The sequence below is a fragment of the Ascaphus truei genome, chromosome 3, assembly GCF_040206685.1.
Source record: "Ascaphus truei isolate aAscTru1 chromosome 3, aAscTru1.hap1, whole genome shotgun sequence".
NCBI classification, from domain to species: Eukaryota; Metazoa; Chordata; class Amphibia; order Anura; family Ascaphidae; genus Ascaphus; species Ascaphus truei.
In genome coordinates, this window is record NC_134485.1 from 389,992,760 (window position 1) to 390,014,154 (window position 21,395).

At 45.4% G+C, this 21,395-nt stretch overlaps 1 protein-coding gene across 1 annotated transcript in view; it reads left to right on the plus strand.

Moving 5' to 3' along the window:
* Positions 1-21,395, plus strand: part of TRPC6 (transient receptor potential cation channel subfamily C member 6) — a 245,011-nt gene that overhangs the window by 176,434 nt on the left and 47,182 nt on the right. Inside the window, exon 8 of the mRNA XM_075592440.1 lies at positions 4,182-4,377. Coding sequence (XP_075448555.1) covers positions 4,182-4,377 — 196 coding nt within the window. The remainder of the gene's footprint in view (positions 1-4,181; positions 4,378-21,395) is intronic.

Below are 21,395 nucleotides of genomic sequence, written 5' to 3' on the forward strand. Positions count from 1 at the left end.
TAGCGCATATACCCTGGAGCCCACGGAAGGGCAACTCGGACATCAAATTACGACAATGTCTTATCTGTCTGAGTGACCCAGGCTTTAGATATATTAATACACTGCCTATTTCTCTCACCTCCATGTACTTGGGGATTTTATTCCATGCATTTCTATGCATTTTTATGGTGTTTCGTCGGGTTTTAAGTCAAAAGTGTTTATTAAGACTTTATTATTTTTATTTTGAGTGTGACCTTTTGCGGCTGACCACACTGAGGGATTAGGATATTTTCATACAGCCTGTATTTTTTACTTCTTAAGTGCAGTCCGTTCCTCTTAATAGATAAAATATGGGTTCCCCACATAGAAACAACAATGAACAATCAATGTACAAACCCTGCAAACATTGCACGTGGAGCATTTTCTCTGTTCCCGTTTAAAGATGTAACATTTTCATTGTCAAAAATCAAAAATGGCTGACTGACATCTCTCCTCTGCCCATTTATGTTTCTCCCCTTTTCGCCAGTTCACTGGATCACATGTTGCTGTTGCAGAAGAACATGCACCCTGCAGTGCAGATTGTGCAAGGATTAGAACTTGGATTAAAGGTGGTGTGCTTTAAGTGATAGGGAGGAAATATTGGGTTGATGCAGTGATTGAATCAGGCATGTACAGTAGGAGCTGCGATCCAAAAAAATCAGGTGGAGCGGGGGACGTATCACCAACAGAGAAAGAGAAAAAGAAGAAAAAAACAATAGAGCAGAATTGCAGACCACAGTAAGCCTTCAGTCAATCAATAACCTCTCATAGTTATAATCACGAATGGCAGGAAAATAATGGGCATGTCCCAAACTGTTGGTGATACGTCCCCCGCTCCCCTGATTTTTCCGGTTCCAGGGTTCTGTGGAGGAGTATATTTACCATATTTTTTTCTGAACCTACCTAGTACTGACACTGGGGTACTTATACTCACACAATTTCCAGTGATTTGTCTCATTTTATCATGTTTGTTATATTTTAGACACGTATGTTATGTTTGTGTTTTATAATTAATGCACCTTTAATCACTTTATTAGATTCATTTTAATTACTCACTGCATTAGTGTTAAGCGCCACACTTTCTTTTTGTTTATGTAGGAGCTGGGGAAATTTTTTGGATTGGAATATAAATCAAAACTCATTGCCTACATTTTTCTTAAAAACAACTATGAAAACCATGAACGCCAAATGACTTTCATGGATATTCACATGTATTTGTATATGGATGTGAAGCAGGGGGTCTCTGGTTCTAAACCGCAGTAAACTTCATCCATGGACTAGATATGGGCGTGTTTTTTTTCCCCATGGATTTGGATCCGTAGCGGATCAGCCGGTTCCTTTCGTCTTCAGATTTCAGCGCATCAATCTCAAAAAGGGCGATTCGCGTTCTGCAGATTTTTAAATTATTATTAGCAATACGCTCTGCGGATTCCGCAACCTGTTGATGGATTTGTAGAATTCAATCCACGAATCCAGCAATCTGTTGGTGGATTCTTAAGAACCACCATTGGATTGCTGAATCCGCAGATTCGATTCTACAAATCCATCCAGTGGTTGCATCCAATGGCGTTTTATTTGGGGGGCGGGAGGGGGAGGGAAATGTGAGAAGATCCGGGAAATGGATTTGGGTGGATTTGTCCATCTCTACCTGGTACCCTCTGGTTAACGATATACATACCTCTAAATGTTGCATTGGTACAGTCACATCAAGGGTAAGCAAAATGGGTGCTACTTATTGGCCCGTTTGATGGAGATATAAATATACTTAAGTACTGGCTCAACAATTTCTAGTATTTATCTCAGGAACCAGGGGGTCAACTCCAGAGACGCCCCCAATCTATGGAACAAAACAAAGGAGTCAGGTGATAGACTGCACCTTTAAAATGAAAACTAGGAAATAATTATCATTATTTCATAACATGAATTTCACACTATGTGGCACTACACGTTTAAGGACCTCCATCCTTCTTAATACCTTGTGTTTTTCTATGGCAAATGATGATCTGAGACCAAAGAGCTCGTTCTTATGGTTCCTTATTCACAATACTTTCTGATTAAATAGAACTTTTTTCTATGTCTTTATTGTGGCATAAAATGGTAGTGATATGGGACCTGCCAACTATTAGGTCAGAGTTGCTCGGTTCTGATTTTATCTTTCTATATTCTCCCTACTACCTATCCTGAGTTAACACATATGTTTTTCCTATAATCCTAACCGTGCCTTACTACAAACTGAAAAGTCCACAAAAATGTAAATATTCTTGTTTCAGCATATCTCTAAGCATGAGAAATTACAGCAATATGAGTGACGGTTACGTTGCATCCCCCTAAAGTTCCTTGAGTGATAATACAATTATATATAACATATTTATCAGTTGTATTTTGTAATTATCTCATATTTATTTGATTTAATGACCATATAATAGTAAATTAGGATGTTTCCTGAAAATCTGTTTCGCCTATTTCATATAAAGCCTAATTAGATTTTGGGACAAGAAATATTCTCGCTGTGCAAAAACATTTCTGAATACTTAAATATTAACAGGTTTTCTTTTGTTTTTCTTTAATACTCAGTTATCCAGGAGGCGATTTTGCACATTAATCCTTAGTAGTTTGCCCAGAAAGTTAACCAATTATCTTTCTATGTGCATAAACTCATAATATACTGCTAAGCTTATAGTTTAGAACATTTTTCCATTATGTGATGACAATATACTGGGTATTTTTGTATGCAAATAGTTGTAAGTGACTAATGAACTTTTAAAGGTTTTTTATATTCGGTGTTGTTTAAAAAAAATTCAATATTAAGATATAGGAAATATCACAAGATGCAATCACCATTAGCAGCAATTCAAATGGTCAATAACAGCTATAATAAAATAGTAAAAAATCTCTCAGACTTACAGTATTATCAAATGTTTTGGTCTGTTTATCAAAGCCGTCCGGCTCCAAAAATGAAGCAAAATCAATACCAAAAACTGCACAGGAAAAGGAATCCAATTTCAAGAAATGTTTACTTTCTATAAGTCTGGTGCTATGAGACTGTAATAAATTACCCCCATTATACTACAGTATGTCTGTTGGATCCCAATGTTAAAATCTCCATAAACGTCAACCCTATAAATAATGAATTTAATATCTCATGCTGAAAGTTCGAAGAAAAGGAACAAGAACAATATGGATGTGCTACGAGTAAGGCTGCTAATAAAAGTGTTATTTTTTTTCAAGACCTGATTAAAAAAATATAAATAGCTTAAAAACAAACAAACAATATCTTCTCCCAATACTAGCATGCGGCCCATTGTCATTGTCGTTTACCTAAAGTGACAGAAACAATAACATACAATAAATATCTGTGAGAAAGAGGTGGTGAGGCTGATGCTGGTAACAATGCGATTATTTTGCTCTACAATTTGTTCTTGACCCGCAAAAACAAAAAGAAACTGGGGGAGTTAGTGCTTTAAAGCAGCAATCGTCTCGATTTCTTTCACATTGATTTTTCTTTTTCTTTTTTTGACAAATGTCAAGAAATCCAGTTCCAGAGATAATTAAGTTTTTTAGTTGTCGGTGTTTCAGCTCAGATTCAGGATATCAAAATGGCTGCCAAATCCCACAGGTCCCGCTGGCCAATAGGAAACCGTAGCGGATTACTTTGCGGCTTCCTATTGGAAGGCTGCCGGAGCCATCTTTTGAAAATCCAGGAAGCAGACCGGTAACTAAAGTCCAGATCCACAAAAGGGTTCATGCTTTAGCACTCCTTTACGCCCATTGAAATGAATGGGAGTAAAGTCATGCCGAAACTTAGCACCCTTTTGTGGATCTGAACCTTAAATGGTAAGTATCTGGGGAACAAGGGAGACCATGATGCTAACAACAGCTCAGTTTAGCTCGGATGAACATCCTAGTTCAAATTCTGCATAAACACATCAAATACAAAATGAGCTGGATTGCTGGTTCAAACTAATACATGTAAATGCTAATAAAATCCAGTGCATTGTTTAAAGTAAAACATATGCAGATGAGGCAGTAAATGTTCATTATAATATTCTTATTTCAGCATTATAAATTGAGATCATGTGCAGAAATAAGTTGAATTTAGGCTTGTATATTTATTTCCATATACGTTGACCTTTTGATCTAGACCTTTTGGTGTTTATTTTCAGAGTTGAAGAAAGTTTTAAGACCTTGTTCTGGGCTATATTTGGACTTTCTGAAGTGAAATCAGTTGTCATCAATTATGGACACAAGTTTATTGAGAACATTGGTTATGTCCTGTATGGGGTGTACAATGTTACCATGGTCATTGTCCTATTGAACATGCTTATCGCAATGATCAACAGTTCCTTCCAAGAGATTGAGGTAAACATATTTTAATATCATTTGTTATTAAGTCTGGATATACATCCAGTCTGGATAATAATCCAAGATGGCTTGGATTATTATCCAGACTAGATTTTTGTGCTCCTATATCCTATATTCCCTATGCACCATGGGATTTTATGTTAATTGTGGTATTTTTGGAGAGCGAAAAGCATTTCTCTGTGTTTTGTAAGTCTGGATATACACATAAAGATCTTACATTCATTAAGGTTTATGAGCAGCAAATGGCAATATCGCATAGAAAGTCATCTCACGGTATTCATTAAAGCAGGGATCCCCAACTCCAGTCCTCAAGGACCACTAACAGTGTAGGTTTTACGGATACCCCTGCTAGAGCTTAGGTGGTTCAGTCACAATGTGCTAATGAGAAGATATCCTTAAATCCTGAACTGTTAGCGGTCCTTGGGGACTAGAGTTGGGGATCCCTGCATTACAGAGTAGTCACAAGTACACACTATGCAAAAAGTGTTATTTAGGTAGTGATTGTGTTTGGTCTTTGAAATGAAGTGCAATGTGCACATTGAATTTGCCAATAAGCAAAGCTCGCAAAATTAATTATTTATTAAAGTGAGAGATACAAAATGGCAGGTACTGTACAATTTGCAACATCTGTTTTACCTAGCGCAGGCTAGTGAGATTGATAAGTCGGCTATGAAAATCTGTATAGATATGTCCTGCTACAAGTAGAATACTGTACTGTAGGTTAATTAAAGGGTGAAAGAGCTTTATCAAGCTACTATCATTAAGGGGGAAAATTCCACATGTAATAGCAGTCTCTCTTTGAGTAATAACAGATGCACGCTTACTACAGTATATTACTTTCAGTGAGAAACAGGACAAAGAAAAATGGTGTCAAAAAGACCACTTTTATCAAGACAAATGCATGCAAATTAGGCTTTTAGTCATTATATTTTTGCACAGATAATTCTTATTGAACATGATGAGCAATTATTTTTTTTTGTGCTTTTTTGTTCTTTCCTTAATAGACCCTATACAGTTTTAGGAGTTAAAGTATCAATGCAAAGAAAAATCTATGTTTGTTTGGTTTATACTTTGCTTGTGTCTGCATCAATGGAAAGAACTTAAATACTTGATGTTCAGGATTTTATAGTTATTTAGCTAGCAAAGGGTTACACCACTTCAGATCTGGTAGACTGGTTTGAACCAAAAAGGTAAACAAAAATAGAAGACACTATGGAAATTGATATATCCCGTTAAACCTATCTTTACTCCTATAGACCTATCTAAATTTCAAATGAAATTTAACATGATTAAATATTGTAAACATAATTATTTCAGTGCTAAAAGTCATAAGATGAAGATTACTGTCAGCAGTCATTTTAACTTCAAAATTGTCATTATTGATTTGTCTCCACTGTACAGTAGTTTGCTCTCTGCTTTATTAAATCAAATCTATGACTAGATCTACTGTATTAATCAGTTACTAAATTTAATTGTCTACATTTAACATAGGTTGAACTTGATGGACATATGTATTTTTTCACCTCATCTACTATGTAACTATGTACCTTTTATGTAACTTGTATGTAGCTCTGGAAACCGGTATGCCAATATTTATGTCTTGGGGAAACCCAGTGGTTTATCGTCTCGTAATTGATTAGTTAGAATAAGTGAACACTTACAGGCATTTAAAAAAATATTTAAAGTAATAATAAATAATAACTTTATTTCATAAGCGCTTTTCTCCCAATGGGACTCATATCACTTCACAATTAAAATATAGTGCGTGGTACGTAACACTGTAGGATTTCTACAGACACAGTCCTTGACCAGATGGTCTTACAATCTATGTTTTCTGGTGCCTGGAGGCCAAGGAGATAAAGTGACTGAGCCGCTCCATCAGCAAATATTTAGCTTTTATGTGTGTGTTCACAAAAATCTTCTTATATTGATTATGGGGAAATGTTTAATAAACTTTTCAGTTTTCTCTTTTAGCCTGTTTAAGGTATCCATATGAGTGAAGGTATGGCATACTCATTAAAATGTTGGGTTTCAATCCATAAACTCTATTCCAGCCTCAGAAACTTGATCTTGACTAGTTACCTTAATCTCCCTGAGCCTCGAGCACCAAGCATTAGACCAGGGGTGCGCACCCCATGGGGCGCAAGATCTTCTGCGGGGGGGGGGGGGCACGGCGGTTGCAGAGGCCCTGTGCTCATCCCCAAGGCATTTCAATTTAATTCCGGGTGAGGCGTGAGGCCTCTGTAACTTCTCTTACCTGCTCTCAGCCGGCTCTTCGTGACGTCACATGACCCACTGCGTGATTTGATGCTGGGTCATAGGAAGGGGGGGGGGGTGGAGGCGCGGGCGCTTGGGCTTCCAGGCAGGGGAGCGCAGCTCAGAAACGTTGCGCACCCCTGCATTAGACTATATGTTCTTCATAATGTTGGGCTTTTTATTCTTATACTAAATATTTAATATTGTATAAAGGTGAAGCTTCTACACAGAACTAACCAATTTTTCCCAACCAAACCAGTTGCATATTTGTTCATTGTTTTTTTCAATGTGTTGGCAACTCCAGAGTATTAGATGAATTGTAGTATTGATTTGATTACTGTGGTGATCGTCTGTGTGTTAGTAGGCAAATAAAGATTATTTCATGTTTATATTGTATGTAACGGTATTTCTGACCCGGCCTGACCCACCCAATCTCACATTGGCCCCTGTGGTCTAACCGGACCCCATTACAGTGTGAATATGCCTGACGGTGCACCTGCTGGCTACAGGACTCCTGAGTCTCCCGCATGATGGTGTGTGGGGAGAACCCGTCTAGACAGGCAGCTGAGGTAGTGTGTTGAGTCTCACCTAGTTCCAGTGCAGCGCCTCCACCTCAACAGGGTCCCTGCGTCCGCATGGGGATGATCCTGTTGAGGAACTCCTCCGTGGTGCTCCTCTCTGTACACTCATTCCACAGAAGTACACGAGAGGATTTCTGAATGAACACATCTTTATTGAATGATGTGGGCTAGCTGCCCCTCGCAGTTGAGACTTAGCCTCTCATGATTCTCCACGCTGCTTCCCTTCAAAGGTGATTCTTTGCTTTAATAGGGATTCCCTATCCCCGCAGGGATCACTATCCTGTGCCAGGTCCCTGGACACAGCCTCCTCTGGAGTTACCGCAACTCTTCCTCTCAGCAGAACTCAGGTCTCATACCAAGACTCTCCAGCAACTCCTGCTGGGCTTGAACTAGAACTAAGAACTGTACAGCAACTATACAGCAACTCTACAGAAACCAACTTTTGAGCACAGTGCTGTGCCTTATGTACTTTCTGAGGCTGACACACCTCTGACATCACTAACCATGGAGTCAGAGCATGTGACCAGTCCCAGCCATACACAGGGCACCCCACCAGGGTGTGAGGGTAAACCTCCATAATTACTGCTGGCATGCCCACACTTACCAGGCCTTACTGCCAACAGGAGAGATGACTGTAGGCATTTTACATGACCGCTACATTCTCCCCCTGGTGAATCCCATCGTCCTCGCTGGGACCTAAATTTGTACACCTTCTTCCAGGAAGCACTGTAACATAGGACATAATTATGTTAACATTCACATACAAATTTTCAGAATACCATAACAATGAATACAGTACATTCCGCCAAGCCCGCCCCGACCAGCAGCCACGAACCCGCGTAATGTGTTAGTACCCCCTAAAAATAGTGATCTGGGTCAGGTTTTCTCACCTCCCTGTTACCCATATCCAGGACAGTGACATAGTAATGCCTAGGCGATCCTCTCTCTGGCCTATAGGTCACCCTATGTTTGTTGACATTTCTCCCTATGCTCCACACTCGCATCAGGGTGTCTATCCTTTCCTCCGCCTTCTTACCTACAATGGCGCTCCCCCTATTGACTAAGTACAACTCTATAGTCTCTTGGAGCCACCTTTCCCTATTGTCCTCAATTTCATCCATCAGGGGCTCCGGAACATAGGGATACTCCAACCCGTGGGACTTTTTATACCGGACTATTATAGCCCTCTCCGCCCTACTGACCCTGGTCAGGTCAGCATTACCTGCCCTCCCAGGTAACACCCATGATAGGGGCTCATCAGGATCGACTGGATCTGACAGTGTGTCGGGACCCATGGGCGCTATGTCTCTACGCTCCAGCTGGAACCACCTCTTCTGTAATTCCTTGTCCCTCTGCTCGGGTGTGAACTCTCCCTCTTTCCACCAGAAATCTACCACATCCTCACGCCGGATGAGGAACCGAGTACGGTCCATCCACGCGGAGTATCCTTCAAATAGCGGGGCCCACCACCGGGTCTCCTTAAATGGGTTAGGCCCTGGCTCCCTGTCGTCGTCAAATGAAAATACCCCTGACGACCTCGTGGATCGTGATGGGAACCACCTCGAGGACCCCAGAGCCTTTACTGCCGGTTGGGGTGCTGTATCTGCCACCCTCAATTCTCCCCCTCCCCGTGAATCGCCCTCCGTAGCGCCACTGCGCTGCCTTTCCCCAGTCCGTCTTCCCTCGCCCCCCGGTGAATTGTCCACGTACTCCAGGCTAGGCGGTGAACCCGGTGACCGTGTGATGGGGGTAGGGGTATTAACATGGCGGGGGGTTGGGCATAGGGGCACGGAACGGGACCCCACGGGGTTACGACCCGCTCCTGGCTGTCCGTAGACTGGTCCAAGGATGATGTCTCACCCTCCTCAGTCCTGAGATCGTCTCTCCAATTTCTGGGCCTTGTAAGTGATCGGGGACCTTCCCCCGATCGCCGAAGCGTCGCTGCTTTTTCTTCATGGGTTCCGCCGTCGCCACCGGAAGTGAAGTCCTCCCCGGAACCGGAAGCATCGCCATCTTGCGTGGGACCCCCATGCGGGATCTCTTCTTCCACGACGACTTCCAGTTGCTCCGCCGTCGCCGCCGGAAGTGATGCCGCCATTCCACGTGCGCTCGGGGCCTGGCGCGGCCCTTCCAGCGCTTCGCCGTCTGTTGTGACCAGGTAAGAGATAGGGATTTTTGGCTTACCCGTCCGCAGGGGTGTAGGCGTCTCTCTCCCGTCTCCGCCAGGTCCTGGGATGGCGGGACTCCGTCGGTCGGATCGCCGATCTGCGGGGGACGTCCTGCCACTCACCCCACGGGGTGTCGTTCTCCCGGTCTGCCTTTTCAGCTCCGCTTTTACTACCGCCAGCTCACGGAGGTCCTCATCTGAGTAATCCCCTCGCCCGGACTTAGGGGTCCCCGGGCGGGGTGACAGTCTCTTTTCCCCGAACGCGGGGTTGGTTCAGCCGCCTCGATCGCTACTGACCCAGCCGACTTGACCGGCTCCAGTCCCTTGTCTCCGGGACTCGCGCGGTTGATCCATAGCGCGCCTGGGGACTCGACGGAGCGCCTTGTCACGTCCACCGGGGGGTCAGCAGGCTGTATAGGAATGAATGTGGGCATAGGCCACAGGTACAAAGTCCCGCAATGAGGGCAACATGCCGCTGTATTGACCGTGCCTCCGGGCAGCCCGCATTGTAGGCAGAGCCCGACCACCGTCTCGGTGCCAGCCACCCGTACCACCAGTAGCCCGCCGGGTACTGAGTAGGGCTGGGTGGAGACCATCGTGCCCACAGTGGAGGAGCAGGCCATTCTTTGTACAGGAGCCACTTCCTGTACAGGTCTCTCCTTCTCAGTGGTTCCTCGCAACTGACTGATGGAAGTTGCTGGATCCGCCACTCCCTGCTTCGGCTCCTCCCTTCTCTGACAGAGCTGGAACCCGCCCCCAGGGGTTGCAATAATGGGCGGGTCCCACAGGGGAATATCATGCCCCTTAATTAAGGCCGCGCCTTTCTCAGTCCTGGTGGGCGCGGTCTGCGTTTTCGCGCCAGTTTCCTCCTCAGAGCTGGAGTCTTTTCCCGCGGCTAGTTCCCGCCTTCTCCTTGCAGCAGCTTTTTGCGCAAGGTACCCTTCTTTCTTGCAAATCACCTCCACGGCCGGAACTACTTTTTGTAGTGGCGCCGTCTGTATGTCAGTCCCTGGGCCCAGTGGGTGCATCCCCACAGGCCATAATTGAAAGTCACTCCCCCTGGTAGAAATCAGGGGAGGGTCCCATAAACTCAGCGGTTGACTCAGCACAGGGGCTGAATTAGTCACTGTCCATCCCGGCGCAGCCATAGCTTTCGCGCCATGCCCCCCTTCAGGGCGGGGCTCTGCTGTTCGCGCCATTCCCGGCCAGCTTTTTGCAAGTCCTGCACCAGCCACATTTTCTGTAACTGTCCCATGCGGTTTCCCTAGCAAGCGGGAACCGCCATTTTGGTTGATTTTTGCGCCCAAAAAGTCCATGTGTTTGCTCTCCTCGTGGGGTTCTCCCCCAATTATTACAATTTCCTCACACTCTTCAAGGGTGGCCCCTCGCTGTCCCAGACAGGATAAAAATGGGGCAGCCACGGCCTTCGCTCCGCTCCAGAGCAGATTCGTTAATGATAAATCAGCGACAGTCTGCTCTTCAGTGGGTTGCACGCCACGGGTGCCCTCCCCATCAGCCTCTGTCCGCCATTTCATGTTCTCCGCACCACGCGGATCCTCCATCCTCTCGTAGCAGTTGTCGTACATGGGGCTCCGCACTGCGGGGCAGCCTCCACATCAGTACAATAAAGATGTTCAGATGCACCACCACATGTGTACCAGAACTAGGCTTGACTCAATGTGCACTACCTCAGGCTAGGCTCACTCTCTCACTGTGTGCTGTGACTCCTTCCTCCCAGTCTGTGCTCCCTACGGTGAGTGTCTGGAATGGGCTAGGTACTCTGGCTTCTGCCATGCAGTACTTGGGGCGTCTACCTGTCTTGGTCAGCCTAGCGCAGACCCTCTCCAGGACTCCTGACCAAGTTAACAGGCTATCCCTTCTGGCATCCTACCAACTAGCACTGCCTCAAGGTGACTCGGTCAGCTATAGCCCGGCTCCAAACCCCTCACTCCCTTCAGGCCCCTAGGTTGTCCCTGCGAACTGACAATACCCCGTCAGCCCCCTGACCACCCCTAGGTCCGTCCCTACGCAGCACAAAGTGGCAGCAGACACTCTCCCTGTTTCCCAGTGTGCCTAGCTAGAGCCTGTCCTGTTGACAGATCTGATCTCAGCAGCTCGCCTCCAAATGTAACGGTATTTCTGACCCGGCCTGACCCACCCAATCTCACATTGGCCCCTGTGGTCTAACCGGACCCCATTACAGTGTGAATATGCCTGACGGTGCACCTGCTGGCTACAGGACTCCTGAGTCTCCCGCATGATGGTGTGTGGGGAGAACCCGTCTAGACAGGCAGCTGAGGTAGTGTGTTGAGTCTCACCTAGTTCCAGTGCAGCGCCTCCACCTCAACAGGGTCCCTGCGTCCGCATGGGGATGATCCTGTTGAGGAACTCCTCCGTGGTGCTCCTCTCTGTACACTCATTCCACAGAAGTACACGAGAGGATTTCTGAATGAACACATCTTTATTGAATGATGTGGGCTAGCTGCCCCTCGCAGTTGAGACTTAGCCTCTCATGATTCTCCACGCTGCTTCCCTTCAAAGGTGATTCTTTGCTTTAATAGGGATTCCCTATCCCCGCAGGGATCACTATCCTGTGCCAGGTCCCTGGACACAGCCTCCTCTGGAGTTACCGCAACTCTTCCTCTCAGCAGAACTCAGGTCTCATACCAAGACTCTCCAGCAACTCCTGCTGGGCTTGAACTAGAACTAAGAACTGTACAGCAACTATACAGCAACTCTACAGCAACCAACTTTTGAGCACAGTGCTGTGCCTTATGTACTTTCTGAGGCTGACACACCTCTGACATCACTAACCATGGAGTCAGAGCATGTGACCAGTCCCAGCCATACACAGGGCACCCCACCAGGGTGTGAGGGTAAACCTCCATAATTACTGCTGGCATGCCCACACTTACCAGGCCTTACTGCCAACAGGAGAGATGACTGTAGGCATTTTACATGACCGCTACATGTACTTTGGAGAGCAACCCTTAGGGCTCTGGATTTGTGTCTTCTTCTTGAATACAGTATGACTGGGAAAGGATTTTTTTTTAGAGTTGGTAGCACTGCTCATTAATATTGGCTCATTTTGTTGGGGAAGAACCCACTATGTTCACAGCCTGATGCAGTCCTTTCTTTGTACTCTATTTATGTTACATTATTTGTGCTCTGGTCACAGTTGAACTAGAAATAGTAAAACATTTAGCCACTCCCTCCTGTATTAGTTACATTTTAATAAATACATCAAAGTCAGAGGCCATTTGAAAGGCCGAAGATATGTAATGTGCATCTTTGAAACCGACAGCAATAAGACAAATAAAAAAAAGTCACAAGCCCCATTATTATAATGTACTGAACTGTTTGGGCTAATCACTGAATGTTGTTAACTATTCTGCAGAGACTGTAAAAACATGAAATGTAAGACATTTATCTACAGCAGGGACGTGCAAACTTTTTTTGTGGCGTCCCCCCCTGCCTTACCTTCCCTGTTGGCCGCCCCCCTCCTTACCTAGCGCGGTGTCAAATGACGCCGCGGGGTCGTGTGACGTCACTTGACCCGCGGCATAATTTGATGTCATGTTACCATAGCAACCGTGCCGTCACATGACCCCGTGGCGTGAAATGGTCATGGTCCATGGCCCATGGTCACGCGTGCAGAAGCCAGCAGAATCCCGGTAAGTAGAGGTTGCAGAGGCCTCGCGCGGTCCCCCGGCCTTTAATTTAAAAGCCTGGGGAGAAATCGTGGGACCTCTGCAAACGCCCGCGCCCCCCAAAAAAATATTGCGCCACCCAGTTTGTGCACGGCTGATTTACAGTATAAATCAAGCCTGTCTCCAGCAAGAAAAAACCTCTGTTTCCAGTAATTTTGTTACATCACATCTTAATATAACCCCCTTTATTTCCCTAGATGTGTTAGTACAGTATATAAATACTAGGGTTGGGGCTTGAGTCCGCCTTCCCTGTGTATGAGCGAGAATACAAGCAAGAAACCGGTCTGGGGTCAGACAACGCAGAGTGACATGTTTTAACAACCATACTTTATATATGCAGAACACAATAATTACATTCAGGGGCCCTCAGAATCGGAGGACCCTGGGCAACACTTATTAAAACTTAATGAGAGAATAATGAGATACACCACTGCTCAATTGTCCCACAGTCTCTTACTTAGTTCCGGTGGCCCAGAAACTAATTAATGGGCCACTGTTGGTTTCAGCACAGCGTTGGAGCTTGTGTAGAATATATTGTGTTCATCGGTGAAGGCCTGCTACTTTGCAAAGTGTTATATATGTGTAGCCAGGTCCCCCCTGCCTGTCAGCTCCCCCCTCACCTAGCTGCGATCGCGGGTGCCGCCAAGTCCAATGGCGGCCCCGCCCGCGTATCGCAGGGGTGAGGGCGGTCAGGCTCCTGCTCGGCGGTTGCCGGGGACGCGAGCAGCCCGTTGTTAGGGCCGCGATCGCGTTGCCGAGGTCCCAGCGCTCCCAGAGCAGGGCTGTGAGGGTGCCGCCATGTTGCGCCAGTTTTCTCATGCGCAGTAAGCCCCCGGAGGTCCGACGGAGTCACGCATGTGCCGGACTAGGGGACCCGTGTGTCCAAAACCCTGTTGCAGAAACAGTTCCAGACCCTCTCAAAGGGGACTTCCTAGTGATAGAGCAGGAACCAGAGAGCCCAGACTCGCAGATTCCGGAATCACAGGGTAAGGTGTCTATACCCCCATCTTCTTTTGGCGATTCCAGCGACCAACCACGCGTGGTGATGCGCCTTCTGGCTGACCACTCTATTGAAGCCAACGAGCCAACTACCTCAGTGGCAGTGAATCCTGATATGGGCCGTATGCCCTACAACGGCCAGTCCGTCCTACTCTAATGGTACCATCGGTCCTAGGCTGGGGACCAGTACCTAACGAAGACAAAGGTGAGTTGACTGCCACAGGGGTGTTGGGTGTGAGCCTCCAGGTGACCGCGGAGCACGATAGCTCCTTAAGTCTGGCCACCAGGGCGACTGGCTCCACTCGACATCGCGTCCTGGCGGAGGTGTCCTCCTTAGAAGGTAGCTGTCCAGTGGTGCGAGTGGAACTGTACCTACCTGACCATGTTCCAGATGAAGAGGAACCCATCTCAAGTCAGCGGAGTGGTGAGGACCCTCCTTACCCCCCACCGGCTTATGATCTGAGTGTGAGCCCGTGCGCTCCGACACAAGTGCTCCCAGGACTGGGATCCCACGCTCCCGAGGTTCCAGCAAGTAAGTGGACTGCCCCAGAAGTGCCGGGGACAGGTCCTGAGACAGCCAAGGTGGGAACTGACAGCGTCCCCGAGGACCTGTTGGCCACCGTGAATCACCGCAGTGGTAAGGTATCTACCCTTTACCCCTGCCAGGTGAAACAGAGACTTTGAGGAAGGAGACATTGTCCACTGCTCGCTTCCCAGTAGAAGCCTCGCAAGTGTGTTGGGACAGAGACTGTGTGGAGAGAGATTCAGGGAAAGTTGCCTTCTTTAAGCCCAAAAACGAGCGCTCCATTCACCATGTAGTGGACCGCACTGGCCTACCGCATTCATGCCGCGGATGGCCGGGTAAAGGCTTGGGTAAGAGGCATTGTGCTATTCCTTCCACCAGGGGGAGGAAGTAGTACAGAACCGGTGACTGTTACCCCAGAGCGTGCTCAACAGGAGATTCACCAAGGGGAGGCTCACGGATGCAAAAGTGAGGTACCCCCACCTGATCAGTTAGGGGCACCCCACCAATGGTCTCAGCTGGCCTCGGTTATCATGTGTGAATTTCATTGTACCCAGTCATATAATTGCCCTGTGATGAGTTGTATTTTCTATGCCCTGCATTTTGATTATATAACCATTATGCCGTGTGATGTCGTTCCCCAAGCGGGGACGTTGGATTTTTAACCAGGGGGAGGATGTAGCCATTTCCCCCTGCCTGTCAGCTCTCCCTTCACCTAGCTGGCGATCGCGGGTGCCGCTGAGTCCAATGGCGGCCCCGCCAGCGTATCGCAGGGGTGAGGGCGGTCAGGCTCCTGCTCGGGGGTTGCCGGGGACACGAGCGGCCCGTTGTTAGGGCCGCGATCACGTTGCCGAGGTCCCGGCACTCCCGGAGCAGGGCAGAGAGGGCGCCGCCATGTTGCGCCAGTTCGCGCATGCGCAGTAAGCCCCCGGCGGTCCAACGGAGTCGCGCATGCGCAGGACTAGCGAGACAGATAGGGACAGCCCAGGAGAGGTTGCAGCGGGCATTAGGGACTCGCGCATGCGCATGGAAGGCGCGCACGCAGCCCCAATGTGTTTACAGCCTCCACGGGACTACAACTCCCATGAGGCTTAGGGCCCAGCCTACCAGGTGCCTGATAGTGGCCAATAGGGCCAAGAATTCCCAGACAGCCAGAGATAGATACATTTCGTGGGCTTGGAGCACGCAGGTCAGTCAGACCCAGGAGCAGCCAAGGAAAGGAGGTAGGGTGCAGGAATCAGTGACTCCCTGCACTAGGCCAGCAGCCCCCAAGGCCCAAAATTGCTCTGAGTCGGCCAGTAGAGTGAGTGTTGCCAGGGACAGCCCTCAGGTCAGGGACCCTGTCACTTACGTTAGCTGGGGACCTGAAGGGGAAGGAAGGGTGCAGGGAGCGAGTGAAGCTCCTGCACCGCATAAGGTCCCCCACATCCCAGGTAGGCCCCAACTCCCCACCAGGTTAGTGGGTAATTGCTAAGGGACGGCCCAAGATAGGGACGCTGCCCTTAGTGCGTTTGTGTGTGCTGTCTTGTCAGGGTCACGGCTGTCAGTGCTGTGAGGTCTGGCAAGCAGGCACAGGGTTTGTGCAGCAAGTGGCTGTACGCAACCAGTAGGTTGCAGCGCGTTGCTGCAGGGGCTGGGAGTTATCCATTAGAGTCAGGACTGGGAAGAGTTAGGGGGAGCGGAGCAGGCTATTAACCCCTTAGGTCCCATATAGGTCCTCATTCCCCAGTTTGTGGTGCTACAGGGACAGGCCCTAGGTTAGGGATCCTATCACAGTAGCGCTCTAGTTAGATAGGGACACAGCGGACGCTGCGGTTCCCTTGAAGAGGTTCGGGCTCAGTCGGGGCCCACAGAGACTATCTCCAGCTTGGGATCAGACAGAATTGCCGAGCGACAGATCCTTTGCGAAGTGTTGCGGATCCGAGCACTGGAGTGCTCAGTCAGGTACTTTAAAGCTACAAGTGCACCAACTGGCCATTATCTTTAATAGTGACTGCGCAGTCACCCATATCCTATCTCTCTACCAGAGTGCGGGACATTGGGTGGGGATCCTATGGACATTGGGTGGGATCACCTGGTGTTGGGGATGCGTCCTGTGAGGCGCATTAGTTAGTGTCTCCTCTAGAGAGGGACACCCGTCATTCTGTGCATGTTATGGTGTGTTATGTTTCCTAAGTAAACGTTATTGGTTATCATACTTAAGGTGTGCGAGTATTTGTATGTGTCCTGCGAGGAACAATTCCTGCTCTGCTAGGAACCATCGCAGGTGGAGGCGCTGCACTGAGTACAAGGTTACTCATACTATAATTGCCCCAGGTTCCCCGTGGCGGAAGCTCAGCCTTCCTGTGAGCCAAGCAGGTAAAGCACCACACCTGGTAACATTGTATGTTCTCCACACCCACACTATATATGCGATTGGGTGGGGGGGAAAACCCGTTACATATGTATGCTGAAAAGGATACTGCAAGGTAGTAAAGGTGATCCTTGGATGTGATTCCACATGGTCTCCTCACTTACATGGGTCCCCTTTACACAGACAATGTTCTGGTACATGCTGCACTGTCATGCTGGGAAGGCTCTTCTACAGTGCTGTATTTCTCACCAGGGTCCTCAGGGCAGGTCCTCCTGCTCTCTTGCTCTCTGTAGGTCTCTCTCTGGATCACGTGCCTATCCAGTATCTCTTACAACTCCTATCTCATGATGTCATACACTCAATGTCCTATTGTCTCAGTCCTTTTCGTGCCTTACTGCCATTGGCCAGGGGGCATGTCCATCAATGTACTTTTGTGTGTCCTTAGAGGTGTTACATTAATAATAAACAGAAGATATCACAGGATGAGCATGTTCACTATTAATTGGCATGGCTTTAGATCAGCATTTCTAAGCAAGTCAATAATATTACTTTATGATATAACATTTTAAAATACTAGCACTTCACTGTCTGTAGTGGTTGTATAACGATTGAGCAAAGGAGGGGGTAGACATGTTGGTCCTTTCTTCCATGTAGTAGCAAAGGAGGGAGAATGAGTAGGTGCTATGATACCTTTGATACATTTTTATTGGATCAACAAGTAGTTGATATAAATATATATATAAATATATATATAAAAGAGAAAGAAGAGAGAGCGCACGCCCCATAGCGTAATATAGTTGATTCAATGTTAAAAGGGAAGGGAAGGGAGGAGGGGGGGGGGAGAAATACACTCACAAGAGTAAAATTCAAATAAAACAATTGTGAATAAATCACCACCATCCGGTCTCTGCACTGCAAATGTCCGCAAGTATTAGATCCCTCAGGGCTGCGTGGAGATGATGCTGTTCACAGGAGGCCAGAGGTGTATTTCGCCGACTAAGAATCAGTCCGCGTGGTCCCGTAGATCGCTTCTCCCACTTGAATGGCCTCAGTATAGATCTCGCGCTTCAATTCTGCCTCGTGCACGTGCGCAGCGTCGCAATGACGTAATTGCGCAATTGGAAACCCTGCCGCGTTTCGTCGCCCTCTGGTGAAGTTTATTGTGTTATTTATTTTTGTTAATATTTAATGTGTTCTTTAGAAATAGTTATACTTCGCATATATTACACAGTTTAGTTCACTTTATTACTTTAATACTTTAGTCACTATTAAGGTTATTATTATTAATACTTTGGCGCTACAATTCTTGTTTTTCTTTATATTATATATATACATATATATATATATATATATATATATATATATATATATATATATATATATAAACAAAAAAAGAGAGAGAGCGCACGCCCCATAGCATAAAACTGTGTATTTAATATTAAAAAGGGAAGGGGGGGGGGGGGGAAAGAAACACACTCACAAGATTAAAATGATAATTAGGCAATTTTTGATAATATCACCACCATCCGGTATCTGTGCTGCAAACGTCCTCACTTGTGGGCTCCCTCAGGGCTGCGTGAAGAGATCGCAGCTCACCGGATGCCAGGGGTGTTGTTTGCCAACTAAAATAGTCCACCGGAGTCCAGACAATCGCCTCTCCACTTCGAATGGCCGCCGTATGAATCCCACGCTGGATGTGGCCTCGTGCGCGTGCGCAGCGTCGTAATGACGTAATCGCGCTATCAGAGTCCCTGATGCATTTCGTCACCACTGGGCGACTTTCTCAAAGGGACCTTATAAATATGCTGTAATTCTATATAGGTTGAGAAAGTTATGTAGAATAGTTTTATTGTTTATAATTCATTTTTATAATTCATTTTTATAACCCATTTTTATAATACATTCTATATATGATAAAAATAAATTTTATTGCGACGCTAAGTTCTATTTTCAAATACTTTTTAAACAAATATAAGTCTTTAAATAATTTTTGGACTCCATATATGTCTTGATATGGAGATAACATAACTGCACACAAAAATATACATAATCTATTCTGCTATAATGTATATACATATATTTAGAATATTATGTTTAATATGTCAAACAAGTACCAATTAGAATATCTAGAATATCTGATACTCGAGATTTACCAACAGCACAGTTTGCACTTTAGTCCTAAATAAATCGATATCTCTTTAAGACACTAATTAGGAAACTAACCTATCAGTAGACATGCTAGAGTATATAATCTAGCTAGAACACTATCACCAACACTCCTGAAGAAACCCTAAGGGGTGAAACGCGTAGAGTGAAGGTGATTCACAGCCAGCTCGTCAACCGGAACTCCCCAAGTCTCGCTGACGTCACATCCGCCCTGCTGGAACGCAGTCGTGAGATGCACACTGAGAAGAAGGGAAGGAAAAACAGCCCTAAGACACCGGAGGCGAGATCCATTGCGTATCTAAATGCTTTTAAATAGCATACATCATGTGAGTGTATTGTAATATTTTTACCACTTCAATACAGTTTTTATCCAGATCGCACTATGTTGGCTCTTCTGTGTTTAACCATTTAAGGAGCACATTCCCACATCAAGGCTCAAGTCAGTCCATCCCTACTGCAGAGATATATCTAAAGATACCTTTATGTACACAGCATCATCCTCACACTTGTGAGTATATTACTATTAGACCTAAAGAAGAGCACTTATCTGTCACAATACTGCACCATCAGTTTCATTTTTTATCTCCACATGTTTGCGCTTCCCTTTGATCACCACGTCGCCATACTCACCTGGGATTGAGAGAGCAGTCCTGCACTGGGTCACAGCAGCATTCAAAGGATTTGTTTGTATCACCTTAATTTATTCAATTTATGATTTATATATTAATATTAGATTAACACGTGTTTAGAATTTATATTAGAGCGCCACCACTGATATACCACGTTTTGCACTTGTACATGCTGGGTGTAACCTGGCTAGTTTAAGGCAAGTTTAAGGCATTTCTGCATTGACTAATGACCAATCGGATTAACACAGCAGGGTCCCTGGCAGTCCCATTCAAACTGAAAAAAAGTAAACTTACGTCATCAACAAAATTAACTCTTATATAAATAAAAAATAATAAAATAAAAAAAAGACTGCCAGGGACTGCCAGGGACCCCCGCTGTTAATCTGATGGGCCATTAGTCAATGCAGAAATGCCTTAAACTTGCCTTAAACTAGACCCAGCAAGTACCTGGGTCTTTTTGGCGATTGCCACTGGTTTGTGTTAGAATAACCGTCAGCACTACAGTATATATATATATATATATATATATATATATATATATATATATATATATATATATATATATATATATATATATATATATATATATATATATATATATATATATATATATATTGGCCTCTTTATACACGTGCATAAATCATAAAAAGGGTTTAAATGCAGTTGGATACTTTTTGGATAGAGATCCAAATTTAGGGAACACTCAGAAGGTTTTCATTTTACAAGCCATAAATTTTATTTTAGAACACAATTATTTTTTGTTTGAGGATCAATATTTTTTACAAATCTGTGGAACGGCCATGGGGACAAGATTCGCCCCCAGCTATGCTAACCTCTACATGGGATTGTGGGAGGATCTACATGCTGTCTCTATTTGATTGGTCAGGAGATATATTTAAACCCTGTTCCGATCCAACATATTCATTTACCCCTGAAGAAGTCAGAGAAAGTCTGAGGAAATGCGTAGGGATGGTATTATTGCACATGATTTAGTGCTCATTTGACTTTTATTAGCAGCCAAAAGGTTTAAGCAGGCCAAACTATGCTCCGGAACACTGGGACTCTTTCATTAGAGGGAACCTACGCCACAGGACTGTGGTTGATGGAGGAATTTGAAACCAGTTACACCACTGATGAGGAGTGACGACATCCATTCCCAGCGGAAGAGCGGAGACGCGGCGGCACCTCGAGACTACTCCTGTATATGAGTATAAACTTATACAATGCTGTTTTATATCGTACTCTTGTAAGTTTTGAATTGTCTTCACACATGTTTTATAAAAAAAATTATACGTTATCACACGAAGATCGGGCGCTTTTTTCTTCTCTTTTATATATATATATATATATATATATATATATATATATATATATATATATATACAGTTAGGTCCGGAAAAATTGGACACTGACACGATTTGAAATGAAACAACCAAGATGCAATAGAAGTACAGACTTTCAGCTTTAATTCAAGGGGTTGAACAAAAATATCGTATGAAACATTTAGGAATTACAACCATTTTCATACACAGTCCTCTTATTTCAGGGAATCAAAAATAATTGGACAAATTAACACAATCATAAATAAAATGATAATTTTTAATAACTTGTCGAGAATCCTTTGCAGACAA